This window comes from Chroicocephalus ridibundus, chromosome 10, assembly GCF_963924245.1.
Source record: "Chroicocephalus ridibundus chromosome 10, bChrRid1.1, whole genome shotgun sequence".
Lineage (NCBI taxonomy): Eukaryota > Metazoa > Chordata > Aves > Charadriiformes > Laridae > Chroicocephalus > Chroicocephalus ridibundus.
In genome coordinates this window covers 577,474-591,643 of record NC_086293.1, presented here as the reverse complement: position 1 = coordinate 591,643, position 14,170 = coordinate 577,474, and the positions used below count along the sequence as shown (strand labels likewise).

Here is a 14,170-nt window from a genome sequence, read left to right as displayed (position 1 = left end):
GGAAGGAAGAAACTGTAAGTGTTTGCATTAACCTTCTGGAAAAGTTACTGTGCCAGGAATGGATTCGGAAGCAGGTCTGCCTGATGGAGCGTGAATCTGCCAGTTCGGACCAAATATTTAGAAGACAATTGTCAGCGCTGAAAAACAGCCTGGAAGGAAGGAAGTCATATTCCTGATTGCTCTCAAGAAGGGACTGTGCTGCAATTAATATATTAAAAAAACCCCAAACTACGAAACAAAATCCAAACCAAAAAACATGCAAGATTTAATTTCAACAGTCAAAAAAACCTGAAAATGCATTTATCTTGATTTTAGCCCTCACATTTGGACCACACAGAACAGATTTAATGAGCAGGCCTGAAGAGAGAGGAGCAACACTGACCCATTTAGACCAGCCCGAAGGACGAGAACAGATACGTCGATATCTTTACTTAATATGCTACATACTTCAGCCAGGGCACAGCACCAAATACTGCCATTATCTAACTTCTGCAAACACTTCTAAGCTCTCTAAAATTCTGCTTGTAGAAATCCACAGCTGAGTCTGTGCCACAAACCCTGCATAAAACAGACTTTATCATGACTGCCATTAAAGAAGTGTAAAAATAACAATGCAGAAAAAATGCAGACTTCCAGTTTTTGTTGGTTTTTTTGTTTAAACAAACTAGCTCAAATCCTGCAATTGTGAGATCCAGCATGGAGCTCTTAAAAATACATTTAACATATTTTAAAAGGAGGGGGAAAAAAAAATATCAGATAGAACAGTTTAATCCAAGCATCAATACCAGCAAGTTTAAATGAAGACTCCAGATCTACACACCATTTTGAATACACCAGCTGTATGCAGGGAGTGGGGACAAACTCAGAGTCAGCTGAAGCATCAGGTAAACACAGGACAACACCTTTTCATCACTAAAAACAAAACCAATAAAAATCAGAGCCCAAACAAGAAAGGGTAACAATCCACATCCAGTTTCTGCATATTCCTAAGTAAGAAAAATCAAACCTATTTGCTAAATAGGCCATTTCGATGTGGTGTTAGGGGATATGGTGTAGGGGAGAACTTTCTACAATGGGGTTGATGGTTGGACTCGATGATCCCAAGGGTCTTTTCCAACCTAATGATCCTATGGTTCTATTCTATGATTCTAAATGCAGTCCTTATGAATAAAAATCTTGTGATTTATATTTTCTTTATTCTGGACATAATATAAAGCGTTAATTACACATTCATTCAAGAGACATATTTCCATGAGTCTATTACCCAGCCATAACACCACCTAAAAATACATACAATAAAGACGCAGCATTTTAAGTAGAACTCTGCATATAAATCTAACGGTAACTTGAACATCACCACCAATATTTCCAGTCCAGGTTCCCTTTCGGAAAAGCATTTTTCAAACAGATTCCCTTTCTCTATAGGCATGCGACATGGATGACTGACTCGAGTCCTGTACTGTCTGTCCACTGACATTATAAGACATCCAAGAAGAATCAATACCCATGCAAAGTACTGCCTATCTGCCTGTTCAGACAAGGCTTTATCTTGCTCCATCCTCAGTTAATCACTTTAAGTGTGACCTCCCCTCACTATCTGGCAGCAGAGGTGTCAGGTCAGGGGTAAAAACGTAAAATTCCTTTGGGTCATGTCTTTTCACACCAAAGTTGCTGAAAAACTAAAAACCAGAGCACTCTGCGTACTCTGCTTCTAATTGAAATGAATGACCGTCTTCTCTCTTGCATCATTATGCCAGATTGACAAAATAACGATTTTAAGGTCTGCCATATGCCTTTTCAGCAAGGGGACACCACTACAGTCACCATCATCAACTTAAACCAAACCAAACCAAAAACTTAAACCACCACAGATTTTTGAGTCTTAAAAAAAAAAAAAACTAACTAAATCAAAATGGAAGTTACAGAATCGAGTTACATTTGAACTGCTCCCCTTTCACAACTGTGCTTCCTTTGAAAATCCCAAACAACATTTTAAAAAGCAAAACTTCAATTATATACCACAAAAAAGTCTTCTAAGGCCTTCAGTGCAGAGGATAATTTTGCAGTATTTTTACAAAATACGTCACATGAGGTTCAGACATCTTTAATGCATTTTAAAAGGTAGATCAATATGAGATATCAATTTACTAATCAAATGGGTATTGGATAAAGCCTCATCTTGTTTCCCTCACTACAGAGTGAAATTTAAAAAGCCCATGTTCAGTGCGAAGCGCCTCCTCGGTAGGGCGCCTGGGGGATTCTCCGTAGGATGCACAGTTCTAGGGAATGACAACGATGACCAATTTCATTATTTATCATATCACCACACCCAGAATTCTGCAAGCTACACCCAGAGTTGACATGCTCAAAAGTCTGATTTAATATATAAGATCATTTTTTTCCATTGCAAGATATCAGAACATGAGTTCTCGGAGGGGGGTGGGGAAGAGGAGGGGCCAGACGGAATGGGACGGGACACAGACGGACACCAAAAAAAAAAAACCACCAGGGAAGCAGCAGCACCATTCTGCAGCTATCAAAACTGCATGCACGTGATTCATCTAAACCCCAAGGTTCTGGATTTAAAACCAAAAGTTTCAGAGGGCTGAAAGCACAAAGGTGCGTTTTTGCAATCTGGCCACCAGAAGGATCCGAAGATCAATGCTAAGATAGCCTACAACTGTAGCAACCTGGGGTTTATTAATTTTTGTGACAGACTCTCTGCCAAGCAGATGCCACAACAGAAGCGTATCTCAAAAGAGATGTCGATAGGAGTATCCTGAAGGTACCACAGAACTGCAAGACATCAGGAGAGGTGAGAGACCAACAACAGTGAGAAATGGAAAAAGCACGCGGGAAGCTGATGCTGACCTTCACTGGTAGCACATGAGGGCCCCTCAATAGTCCTGGGGTGGGACAAAGAGGTGACCTGGGTTCAAGAGGAGTTTTAGGTTCATCCAATGAAGCTGACGGAATAAATCAGGAAACAGGAGCCAGGATAATCTAATGAGTTTGGCAGATTTGGATTATACTCTTAGAGGCTGATACCTGTGGGGTTGGAAGACCCAAGCAAGGCAGGTGCAAAAACAGATGTAGCAGAAATCCAATAGCCAAGTTTAAAGCCCGTGCTCTCAAGGTTTAAGATTTTTAAGCACATTTTACCAAGCCATTCCCAAATTACAGGCACCACCTATGGCTCCTGGGTTTCCGACCCTCCATCGAACAGAAAACAAAACACCCCGCTATGGAGGCTCCGCTGCCATAGCTAATCCTTAAGCATGATCCCACTCGATTTTCAATGGTGGTTTTGTTTGAAATCTAACTGAACAAGGAGGACGGAGAGAAAAGGGAGCACCAAAACGGTGCGTGCTCTGCTCCAGCTGGAACCGACTTATCTGCAGCTTTCTCACCGCTTTGGGACAGCCAGCTTAAATTCAAAATGCAACATTTTGCCTGTGCACACAGCAACAGGGCTGAACATCCCCCACCTCCCTGAGTTTATTGTCAAAATACAACGTTTTAACACTTTGAACATACAAGTGGAACAGTGGCACCACCCTGTACTACTATCTCAACAAGGAGAAATGAACTTTTTTTTTTTTTTTAAATATGTACCTTAAATCCACTACCATCCATAAGAAAATTTCTATTTCAGTGGAGGCCATGAGTTTGGCGCGTTTATGAACCCTCCTGCTTTACGACACAATCCAATTTTTAAACAACTGGGTGTGGGGGGAAGGAAAAAGCAAAACAAAACAAAAAAACCCAAACCAATTCTTGATGCCAGCTATTCCATAACTGTTTGCTATGAAGTTTTTCAAGGGTGAAGCAGCAGCTGCTGGGAGCAGAGCTTGAACCCTGGAATAGATGGACGATTAACACAACAGTTCCTTCAGTCTCAAAATTCACTCCCACAGTTTTTTTGTCCTAACAAGAGGATTAGCAATTTTTAAAACAACTTTTCGTACTTGCGCTGTCTGGGAAATAAAACAAAAAAAAAATTAGACCATCCTTTCAAATGAATAAGCAAAGCATCTGTTCTCTATTCCAAGTGAAGCAACTTTTTCAACTGCACAACCATTAAAATCAAGCAGCCGTAACCCAAACCGGCGACCCAATTCCAACAACACCAGACAGTATGGATGAGACAGGCTTTTTTTACTACTTTTATTATTTTATTGTTTTGAGGAAATCTTACTCTCTCCTAGCTGTGAATGCTTGTGAACACTCCATTAGTAAACTAGGAATGGCAAGGCAAGACATGTATTATTTGCTTAAATTGAAAAAAAATTTAAGAAATTAATTTCTGAACTGCATAATAATGAGGGGGGGACTGTTCCCCCCAACTTGGATATTTGGCTCTGCATTTTTACAGCCGAGAAACGGGCTGTGAGAATTTCAACAGCAATTAGTAAAACAGGTCCAGGAGGGCTCAGCAGGCAGCACTGTTTGTTCCTCCCTGGGAAACTTCCCTGCGAGCGAACGGCCCCCGCCGCCAGCCGGTGGGAGCGATGCACAGAGGTGGCACACCTGGCTCCAACAGGAAATTGGAACGGCTGAGATTTTTCTCCTGGCAAAATTCATCCACCCCCAATCCAGGGCTTTGCAGATAGATATTCAACAAACAGGGGGAAAAAAAAATTAAACAGAAAAACCATACACGCTAGTTCAATGCAAACCGTAACAGTTCCAACATGTAGCTATATGCTGTTGCAGCCTCGGGGCTAGACCTTTAATCGGCGTAAGTTATTGTAGATTCAGCCACAGCTCCAGTAGAACCGTGTCAACCAACAGTACACATTTATCTGCGGGGGCACAACCCCTTTTTCTGACAAATTTAAGAGGGAATACAATAGACAGCTTGTGCTGGCTTCATTCATTCAGCTCTCCTATGCCAGCGCGTGCTCCACTGTGCTGCCGGCAGCTTGCCGTCAGCAACACTGCAGCAGCAGCAGCCCAAGGGCCAGACGACTACGGTGGGGCTCCAAACATAGCCCCAAGCAGTGCGTCAGAGACAGGCTGCGGGGAGGAAGCTACATCAGCTTTCAGCCTCTGCTGAGAACCCTCATGAGAAACCTGCCTGTTTCTCCCACAAAGGGAGTGAAAACCGAGTTCCCTCTCATCCTCTTTCTTTCCCAGCAGCGGTGCTGCCAGCACAGGGCATGCTGTTGGATGACAACGGTAAAATGTAGAAAACTAAAACACAGGAGGCTGAGACCTGGTGGTATTTTCATCCATTGTTTTTGGGGGAGATCACTCCCTCCTTTGCCTAATTTATTCAGCTCTCTGTTGTTCTGTACCCTGGAGAAGCTTTCCTTTATTTCTGCAGCGTCCACAGGTTGTTTTCAATCGATGTTTTGTACAGGTTTCCTCTTCTACAAATTTCAGATTTCTTAAGTAATTTTGACTTTAGAGCTCTTTCTTCAAAATCTCTTCCTATGCCCCTTTCAATATTTTTTGCATTGTACTCGCTGCTTTTTCCTTCTTTTCCATCTCAGTCTTTTTTCCGCTACTGCATTCATTTCAGTTTTTACACAAACATTTTTATTCAGCATTTTGAAGGCATGGGTGAAGTTCAGATCACAAGCACCCATCAGATACATAGGGCAAGTGGCAGGAAATATGACATCTCTGCAAATCTCATTCTGGAATACGACAATGATCGTGGAGTGACAACCAAAATACACTGAACAGGTGATTCCTTCCTAACATGGTAAAACCGTATCTGGAGGCTTCTTCAGCCTCCCTTTCCCCACTCCTTCCCCAGCCCCAATGTTTGGTACAGTAACTTTCCCCCTGTTCCAACCTCAAAGCCCAAAACGATTGCTGAAGTAGCAAGAATCTCATGAATGTAAATATTTGCTCAGAGTTAAGTTACCTAGAAAGAATTTTTGCTCAGAGCCTGCAAGCTCAAAAAGAAAGAATAAAAAGAGGCCAAGAGTTTAAGAAAACTAGAGCCCAGTGTTAAATTCCTTCATTATAGTCAGACACCTGCCTGCTTTTCAGAAGTCTAAAATAAACAGGAGAAACCTCTGACATCCAAGCAATATTTAGATGCCTTCCTGCTTTCCAAAAAACCAATGAGACTACAAGGCTCTTTGGACTTTTAGAAATCAGATTCTTTAATTATGAAGGCTGGTAGGCTCCAAAAATCTCCATCCAGATTGCCAGGACGATGTGTACAAACGTGTATGCTGCATGCATACACTGTACCCAAATGCTCCCTCCAAAGGATGGTGGTTGGGCTTCCAATAAGAGGCTGACATCTAACCAAAGTGTCACTGTTTTAGCCTTCCACATTAATTAACCAGCTCAACGAGCACCATAATTTAACAGCAGAGGTAGCTACACTTAAAGCAGTGACTGTATACTTCAGCAGCAGAATATTCAAAATGCTTGAAGTGAGAAAAATGGCAAATATAATGCAAAACTGATTCATTCATCAGTCCGGCATAAAAATATTCTCTCCTTGAATATTAAGCCAAAGAATTTCTAAGAAGCAGCATCAAATCAATCTCTGAAGAAACTCAAGAACTAGAACTAGCTTTCAAAAGGAGATGCTTCATCCCTTTAAAATATAATTTCAGGAATATAATTATTCATGGCCGTACTGAAATTCTTGAGGACCTACCATGTTTAGCAGTTCCTCGCCTCTCACAGCAGTTGCCAGTCATCTGCTCCGTCCCTCTCTGTTAATGCACTGAAGATTCTGTCATCCCGAGATGCCTTTTCCTACTACTAACAACAAATTTGAAGACCATGAATTGTACATTACTCTGTTCACTGCCTGATGACAGCTTCTTACCCAACATCAAGAACTTGCTTCAGAACAGCAATCAGTACTTCCAACACATTTAAACGTACATAAAAGCCTGTGCAATTAAAAAACTTAGAAATGGTTATTCTTGCTTTTAATAAAACTGAGCTCCCCAGAAAGTCACCAGCATTTAAGAAAGACACAAAAGTTGGTAACACTTGACAGAATTCTTCAAGATAAAAAAGCTCCTTCTCCAGGCCATTACTGCCCAACACAAGTAGAGTGGGACCCACAAAGGTCCATCTGAACAGCCTCTTGGGGATGTCATGCAACAGTAAGCCTGGCCTTCCCAGTCTCACCACCAATGCACATTACATCATTTAGGCAGTTCCAAGTGTCTTAATGCAGGAGAAAAATGCCATTTTAGCACTGCTGCAACTTTTTTATGCTGATAGTTGACTGTCAAAGAGCCATGGGGTTCTAGAGTTCATAACCAAAACACCAATCATACTAAGAGGGAGAAAAGTATCCTGACGATATCCGAAGGGTTATTCAGACAGCCCAGCTCCGAGGTAGGAACCTCAACCCTCTGTTAATGGAGCTTCTGGAGGTGACGAGTTGATGATATCATCTCTCTGAGCCCCTCAAGGACCCCGCAGGGAATCCTGCACGAGACAGCTAAGGTTATGCTCTGTAAACCACCTCCTCTCCCCAACCTTCCTGCCTGGTTCCCCACCCAGCCCTCCCACAGCAACTGAATCACCGGCTTTCTGTCCCACACCAGGATCTTAAGCCTGGCCAAATAATAAGAAAAATGCAACCCAGAAAACAAGGAAGCGGGTAATACCGATAAACTCTGAAATACAATTGCGTTTCACAGAAAGACCAAAATAGCAACAGAAGTCAGTGACGCCAGAAGAAAAAGCAGCAAGAACAGCATTTTGAAAGGTAGCTGCCAGGAACCACAAAAGCAACGTGCTTTAAATAAATGCCATTTAAATTCAGCAACTTAACCCCGAGAAGCCAGGTGATATGGTGACTACTGCCAGAAAAAGCAATGGCCATACCAACGAGGGAACGGAGATGAACATCAGGCTGTTTTTTCCATTTAGCACTGCAGGAGAGGACACCATGCATTGCATTTCTTCTCTGCACTGGCTGGTACAGCATTCGCCCAGTACCAAGGTAAAGCAAACACGCAGTACTTCAGCACCAGAAACTCCTCATGACAGCCAGTACAAATAAAGTGAAAAGCCACGAACTGTGAAATAGAATTTGAAGACCCATAACCTTTTAAGACATTGCAAAGTGTAAAACGCAAATACAGTTACACTAAACCTCACTTTTAAGAGATGGCTGGGGAATGGGGGGGGGGTGTAGAGGGAGGGGCAAAAAGTTTCAGTGGAAGCACTTTCCAGTGTACCTCCACTATTGTTCCACCAACAAAGGCCTTCTCAAATTTCACTACTCATAACCTCCAAACCAGCCAGAATTTCATGTCGTGACTGACGGCCTCCAATTACCGTACGCTCCAGAGAATGCAACACTGATCTGCAAACATCTATTCCCAATTTCATGGTGGATTTTCACGGTGGAGGGCCAGGGTCCTGTGTTCGGGGGAACTGGGCTCGGTGCTCAGCGGGAAGTTTGAAGGGGTTGGCAGAGGACAAGAAAATGAGAGACCTGAGAGCTGGTGGTGGGTAAGCAGTGCGGCTTGACAGCTGCCACTTCATGGAAAGAACTGGCTGAGGAGTTCAGCAATACTTCGTAATTTCTCTCTCTCACTCACTTGTACCTTAGTCCACCTTGTCTCAGGCTATCTCAAATTCTCTGTTTCCACATCTGAAAAATATATCAAGTTATTTTTTTTACTTAAAATGAACTTTCAACTAGTTCAGAGAATTTGGAACAAGAGACATATTTTGCAAACAGTGTCAATATTCATCATTATACAAGAATCGTAAACCAAGATCTCTCAAGTGAAACATTCACTTTCACATTAAAATTTGATAACGCCAACAACAATGAACACCGCGGTAGTTATTACTACTTTTAATCTGCCACACTATTTACACCATTCAGACAAGTTAACATCTACACAATCAATAGCTCAAATCTCTAACACGGTATCTGTATCCAGTCCTGGGAGCTAGAGATATTTATTACTTAGGTTTTACCAGACACGTCTTTCAAATAGTTTCGAATTCTTAGAGTTTTCAGTATATAGTAAATTAAAAATATTTTAAATGTTTATAAAAAAGCTCGAAGAAGAACGTGAATCTTACTCAAGAGCATTTTATAAGGTTATAGCTTTAGTAGAAACTGGTGCACAGTCAGAGAGGAAACAAAGCATTAATTACATCACTGTTGCATTTATACTCTCTGCCCTTTCAATTCTCTTATAGGCCACTCGGTCACACTCACAAACCAAACAGGACCATTTGCACCAATATTACTGATGTCAAATAATCTTAACAAGATCCCTAAAATAAAAGAAGGTACCAACAATTTGAAAAAAACATACATTCATTGTTACTGAGCTGGGCAGGTAGACAAGCTTCAGTCAGGAACATCCAGTGCCCGTTCAGCTGGACACTTTACGGACACACACAGAAGACAAAACTGTTCCCAAAGACCTCCTACAGAAGTTACTTGTTCATTTTTCATTGAAAACCAGTAGGAAACACAGGGATTTTAGACAGCATTTCAGAGGACGGTAGTCCCCAAATCACCTCATCTCACACAGCTTGTTTGAGAAGAGGGCTTCCCCAAAACCAAACACATAGCAACCTGATCAGGGAGCTCACAGTATAAAATCCTTGGGATGCTTTGGAAAACCCAGCCACAAAGCCTGTCTTGAAAACACTGCAATGCAAACAACGCACCAGTGAAAAACCATCATCTTGGATTCTGACTTCCCAAGTCCTTCCCTCACAGTGTCCCGGGATTTTGACAACCTGCTTCCACTGCTACTGACCTAAGATGGTCTTCCTCATTCTGGGTCATGCTATTGGAAGCTCATCCCACACAAGAAGCCATGAGGACCATCACCACTCTATTTTGATTCCACCATTTTTATTGGTTTGAACATAACATCCTCTCTTGCATCTCTGAGACAGTTCAAGACTAAAGAAGCTCTGAAGTCCCAACCTCCTCACACATAATCACCTCAGTCGATGTCTGGAGTTTGGGGGACAACCACAAGAACTGTGTGGGTCGATATTTCCCATGGCATTCCTAGACGACACTGGATTTCCTTAAGGAAAGGGCAACCTAGTACCAACCCCCCGTACTTCTTCCCCGTCTCTGTGGAAGGCACCTGACAGGGCTTCATGTGCACATTTGGAAAGAGGCAAACCTCCTCTGTGAAGAAAGAGTCCTGGCTTCACTTTCAGCAAGGAGCTGCACTAAAGGGGACTGGACAATGGCAATGCCAGCTCTACTCAAGAATAATTTGAGCGAGGACTACACATGCACGGCACATTTGATCCAAGTCATAACAGCAAGCTTAGCCTCTACGGACTTCCATGAGATCACCACACTCCAGGTGCTGTAACTTGGTAAAGGGAAATAACTCACTAGAGACAACCACAGTCAACAAAACTACATATTCACACGTACAGTGGGATACGTATAGCACCTATCTACAAGTGTCTACTGTGAGAGCCCCAGCTCCTTCTATAGCTAATGGAGAGTGAGGCTGCTGACACAGGTATTCCAGCTCCTGCAGGCCTGATTCCATGCGGGAGGCCCTGTCTCCAATCGTAACATACCAAAGATTGGTACCCAAGTAGTTCAGGAGGTGCCAGAAGTCAGACTGCCTGCATATCCCTGGATCCAGGGCAGATGGGGAACCTCAGCAGGTCCGCAACTCACCATCGTCTTCCTTGGGTTGATCCAGCCTTTACCTACCCAAGAAGTAGGGCAGAGGACTTCCATTTTTTAAAAAAAGCAGAAATTCCTTTAAACTCAATTTCATTTTTATAATTTTTCTCTAGCTTTATTACGGTAAGGAGACGTACAATAAAAAGAACCAGGTCATAAATGAGCTAAATCAGGAACAACACCAGCTTGCTTATTTCAGGGTATGATTTTATAAACACAGCTCCACTAGTTTGAGTATGAACTGTGTAACTAAAACATCCTAATAGCATTGTGAAAACTAGATACCTGTTAAAAATAAACTTCTTATAAAGAATGCAAGAATACTTTTATCAATGTATTTATCACCATACATATCCCATTTACATTCTGCCTATTTCTCTGCTTGCACAACAAAACCAATTCTGGTCATTAACAATTGCCAATAGTCTCTTTGGTGCTGCTGCGTATCAGGCACTGCAAGAAGTGGTTAGTCCCAGGTTCTTTTAAATTGTAGAGCCATTTTCCTTTGTGTTAAAATTCCCTAAAGCTTGCAAGGGAACTAAGGTAGCGTATATCCCTTTAACATAGTTTAACTACTCTTAATACTCGGAATGGAAAATGTGACTTAGGTACTGAGGTTTAACAAACAGCTACGATGTATGCAGCCAATTTTCTAAACATGAATCTCATAAGGTTTTTTAGGGCTTTTCCCCCCGCCCTTTCTTTTTTTGCATGAGAATGTATGGCTTGCAAGAAACAGCCAGCTAAATGCAACAGACCATTATGGCTCAGAGGTTTCCAATTTGCAACTAGAAACGGTTTACATTATAAGTACTAACAGCTCCAAAAGGTATTTAAAAAGGAGAGAGTGGAGAAAAACTTGGCATTTCATAAGTGCCTAAATATGGATTGGCAGGAAATAAATTTGATCTATGCAGTTAATAATAGTCTTACCAAAATAAGTGTTTAACAGAACTGGTTTTATGTGGTTTTAGGAGAACTAAAAATATATTTACACAGCTTAGTACTGTATTTACTCAAAGGCGCAGCCTCTGAGCATTGTCAGCCGGGCGGCCGGGCCGGGGCTCCCCGCGGTGCCCGCAGACACCCCCCGCGCCTGCCCGGGCACCCGGCGCTGCCCCCCGCGCCGGCGGCAGCCCCGGGCAGCGCCACCCCGGCGGCGGAGCTCGGGCCTAGAGCGGGCTGGCTGGGACACCGCTGACAATGGGTTTGCCTTAGAAACGCGCCAGCCCGCTCACGGGGGGAGGGGGGGAGGAAAAAAAAATAAAAATTAAAAAAAGAAGTTAAGCCGTCACCCCGGATCTGCTTAGGCTGCTCCGCTCCGGGCCGGGCTCCCACCCCCGCCTGACCCCCGGGCGCCGCCGCCCGGGGCTGCCCGCGGAGGGGCGGGCAGAGGAGGGCCCTGCCGCCGGCACCGCGCTGCCCCTCCGGCCCCTCTCACACCTGGAGCGGGGCCGGACCGGGACCGGCCTCCCCCCGCTCCCGCCGGAGAGACCCCGCGCCCCCCGCCCAACCCGGGCTCCCCGCGGCCCCTGGCCGCCCCGGCCTCCGCTGAGGAGGAAACTTGGCGGGCGAGCGCGGAGCTCGCACAGAAGTCTCTCCCCAGGGGCGTGGGGGGGCGGCTGCGGTGCCGCCGCCGCCGGGGCAGCTCCCCGGGCGGGCAGCGGGGCCCGGCCCAGCCTCCGGCGCGGCGCGGGGGGCGCAGCCTTACCCTCCGGCTCCATCTGCTCCCGCCGCCGCGCTCCGGCGCTCCCCGAGCTGCTGCGAGCTGGGCCGGGCTGAGCGGTTACAAAGGCGGCCGCTGAGCGATGGGGGTGGGTTTCCTCTCCCTCCCCCTGCAGCTGCATCGCGCCGTGAGGCGCCGCCAGCGGGACGAGGCGCCCCCAAAGGCGGCGGAGGCGGGAGGGGCTCCCGCCGCCGCTCGGCCCCGCGCCGCCCGCCCCGGCTCGGCACGGCACGGCCCGGCCCGGCCCAGGCGGCCCGCGGGACGGACCCGCCGGCTGCCGGTGGACCAGATGCTGCTCCCGGCCCAGGGGAGGAGAGCGCCCGGCCGGCCTAGCACTTCGGTAGGGGCGGGGGCCCCGCTGCAGGCCGCTGCGGCGGGAGGGGAAGACCCCCCCGCCCCGTTCCCTGCCCCCGTCCCGCCGAGCGGCTGAGGGGAGGGGAACGGCCAGCGCTTGCGTCCCCCGGGCCGTCCGCTCCCCTCACGGGACGCGCCGCCAGAGGGAGGGGGGCGCAAGCCCCCAGGGCCGGCTCTGCCCGTCTCCCCGGTCCAGAAGCGGGAGGCGTCTGCAGGGCAAAGCCCAAATTCACGTCAAAAGCGACAGAAAGGGCGGCTTCGCAGGGCGACGGGCTCCCGCGCCAGCTGTCGCCCTCGGAGCGAAACGCTCCCGCTGCAGCTGCCGGGGGCGGCCGTGGGGCATGTGGCGAGGCCCAGCCGCGCCCCCGGGGCCACGGTGGCTGCCCGCACCGGCGTCCTCTCCGCCAGGTAGTGTGGGAGGGCGATCCAGCTGCGAGCCCTGTTGTTTAGTCCTCTCAGACGACCGACCTCGTCCCACCTCCCAGAAACCCACCCCGAGCCCTGAGGTCTTTCGGGGCTTGCGGAAAAGTCGGGCGAAGGGGTGTCCCCGGGGCGCCTGGGACAGGGCGCGGCCGGAGCCACGGCAGCCGAGCCCGGGGGCGATGCGCTCCTTCCTTCACCGCACCTGTGACACGGCGCCCGTGAAGCGCCCCTGCGGCAGAGGGTGTGCTGCAGCCGGGGGGAAACCCTGCCCTTGAGGTGAGGTGAGGTGGGTGGCAAAAGGAGAGCTTTCTGGGGGCGGGGAGCGGCTCCTCGTTGGGGGGAGCCGGTCACACCGGGCACAACAAACGTCTTTGACTTCAAAACGTGTATCAAGTAATCTATCTCTGAAAGAATAAAACTGTGTAAAACTGTCTTCACAAAGGTATTTACCTTCAGGGAAAAATGCAAAACAGTAAATTCAAAAGTTAACTACGTGGAGCTTTCGTCTATCTTTTACTACCCGGTAATCAGTCATTGCTCCGTACCTTTCCCCTGAAACGTCCGGCTTTGATGTAGGCCCTGTTATGGGAACACACGTTGGGGTAACTTCAATAGCGTGGTGGAATGGAAGAATATTTCTCGTAATTAAATTCATAAAATGGATTTCCTTGGACTAATTATTACAGGATAAAAAGAGTAGCCGTTCTACAGTAACTCTATGAATAGGGTCTAGTTAAACCAGAGTAAGAAAGTACGTTTATCAGTAATGAACCAACCTGGATTTCTTGATGTTACTTTTGAAATCCTACCTCAAAGCATTAATATACGTATACAAATTTAACATACAACTAAACCATTTCGGAGATGGGACACCCCACATTTATTGCGGTACGACATGGTTATAGCTCCCGGAGATTAGCCCCGTCCTTTGGGACAACGAGGCAGATCATCTCTAACGCGCTTTCACCAGGCAGATCTGAGCTTACCGACTATTGCTACATGGCTATCAGGTACAACGGGTGTCC

General features: G+C 46.3%; 1 protein-coding gene across 3 annotated transcripts in view; it reads right to left on the bottom strand.

Moving 5' to 3' along the window:
• FGD3 (FYVE, RhoGEF and PH domain containing 3) overlaps positions 1-12,920 on the bottom strand; it is a 113,851-nt gene extending 100,931 nt beyond the window's left edge. Inside the window, exon 1 of one of the 3 annotated variants that reach the window (XM_063347865.1) lies at positions 12,354-12,920. In XM_063347865.1, the coding sequence (XP_063203935.1) occupies positions 12,354-12,489 (136 nt within the window). In that variant the 5' untranslated portion in view covers positions 12,490-12,920. The remainder of the gene's footprint in view (positions 1-12,353) is intronic. The other 2 variants (XM_063347857.1, XM_063347856.1) reach the window with 2 other exon arrangements.
• Between the last annotated feature and the right edge of the window lie 1,250 nt (positions 12,921-14,170).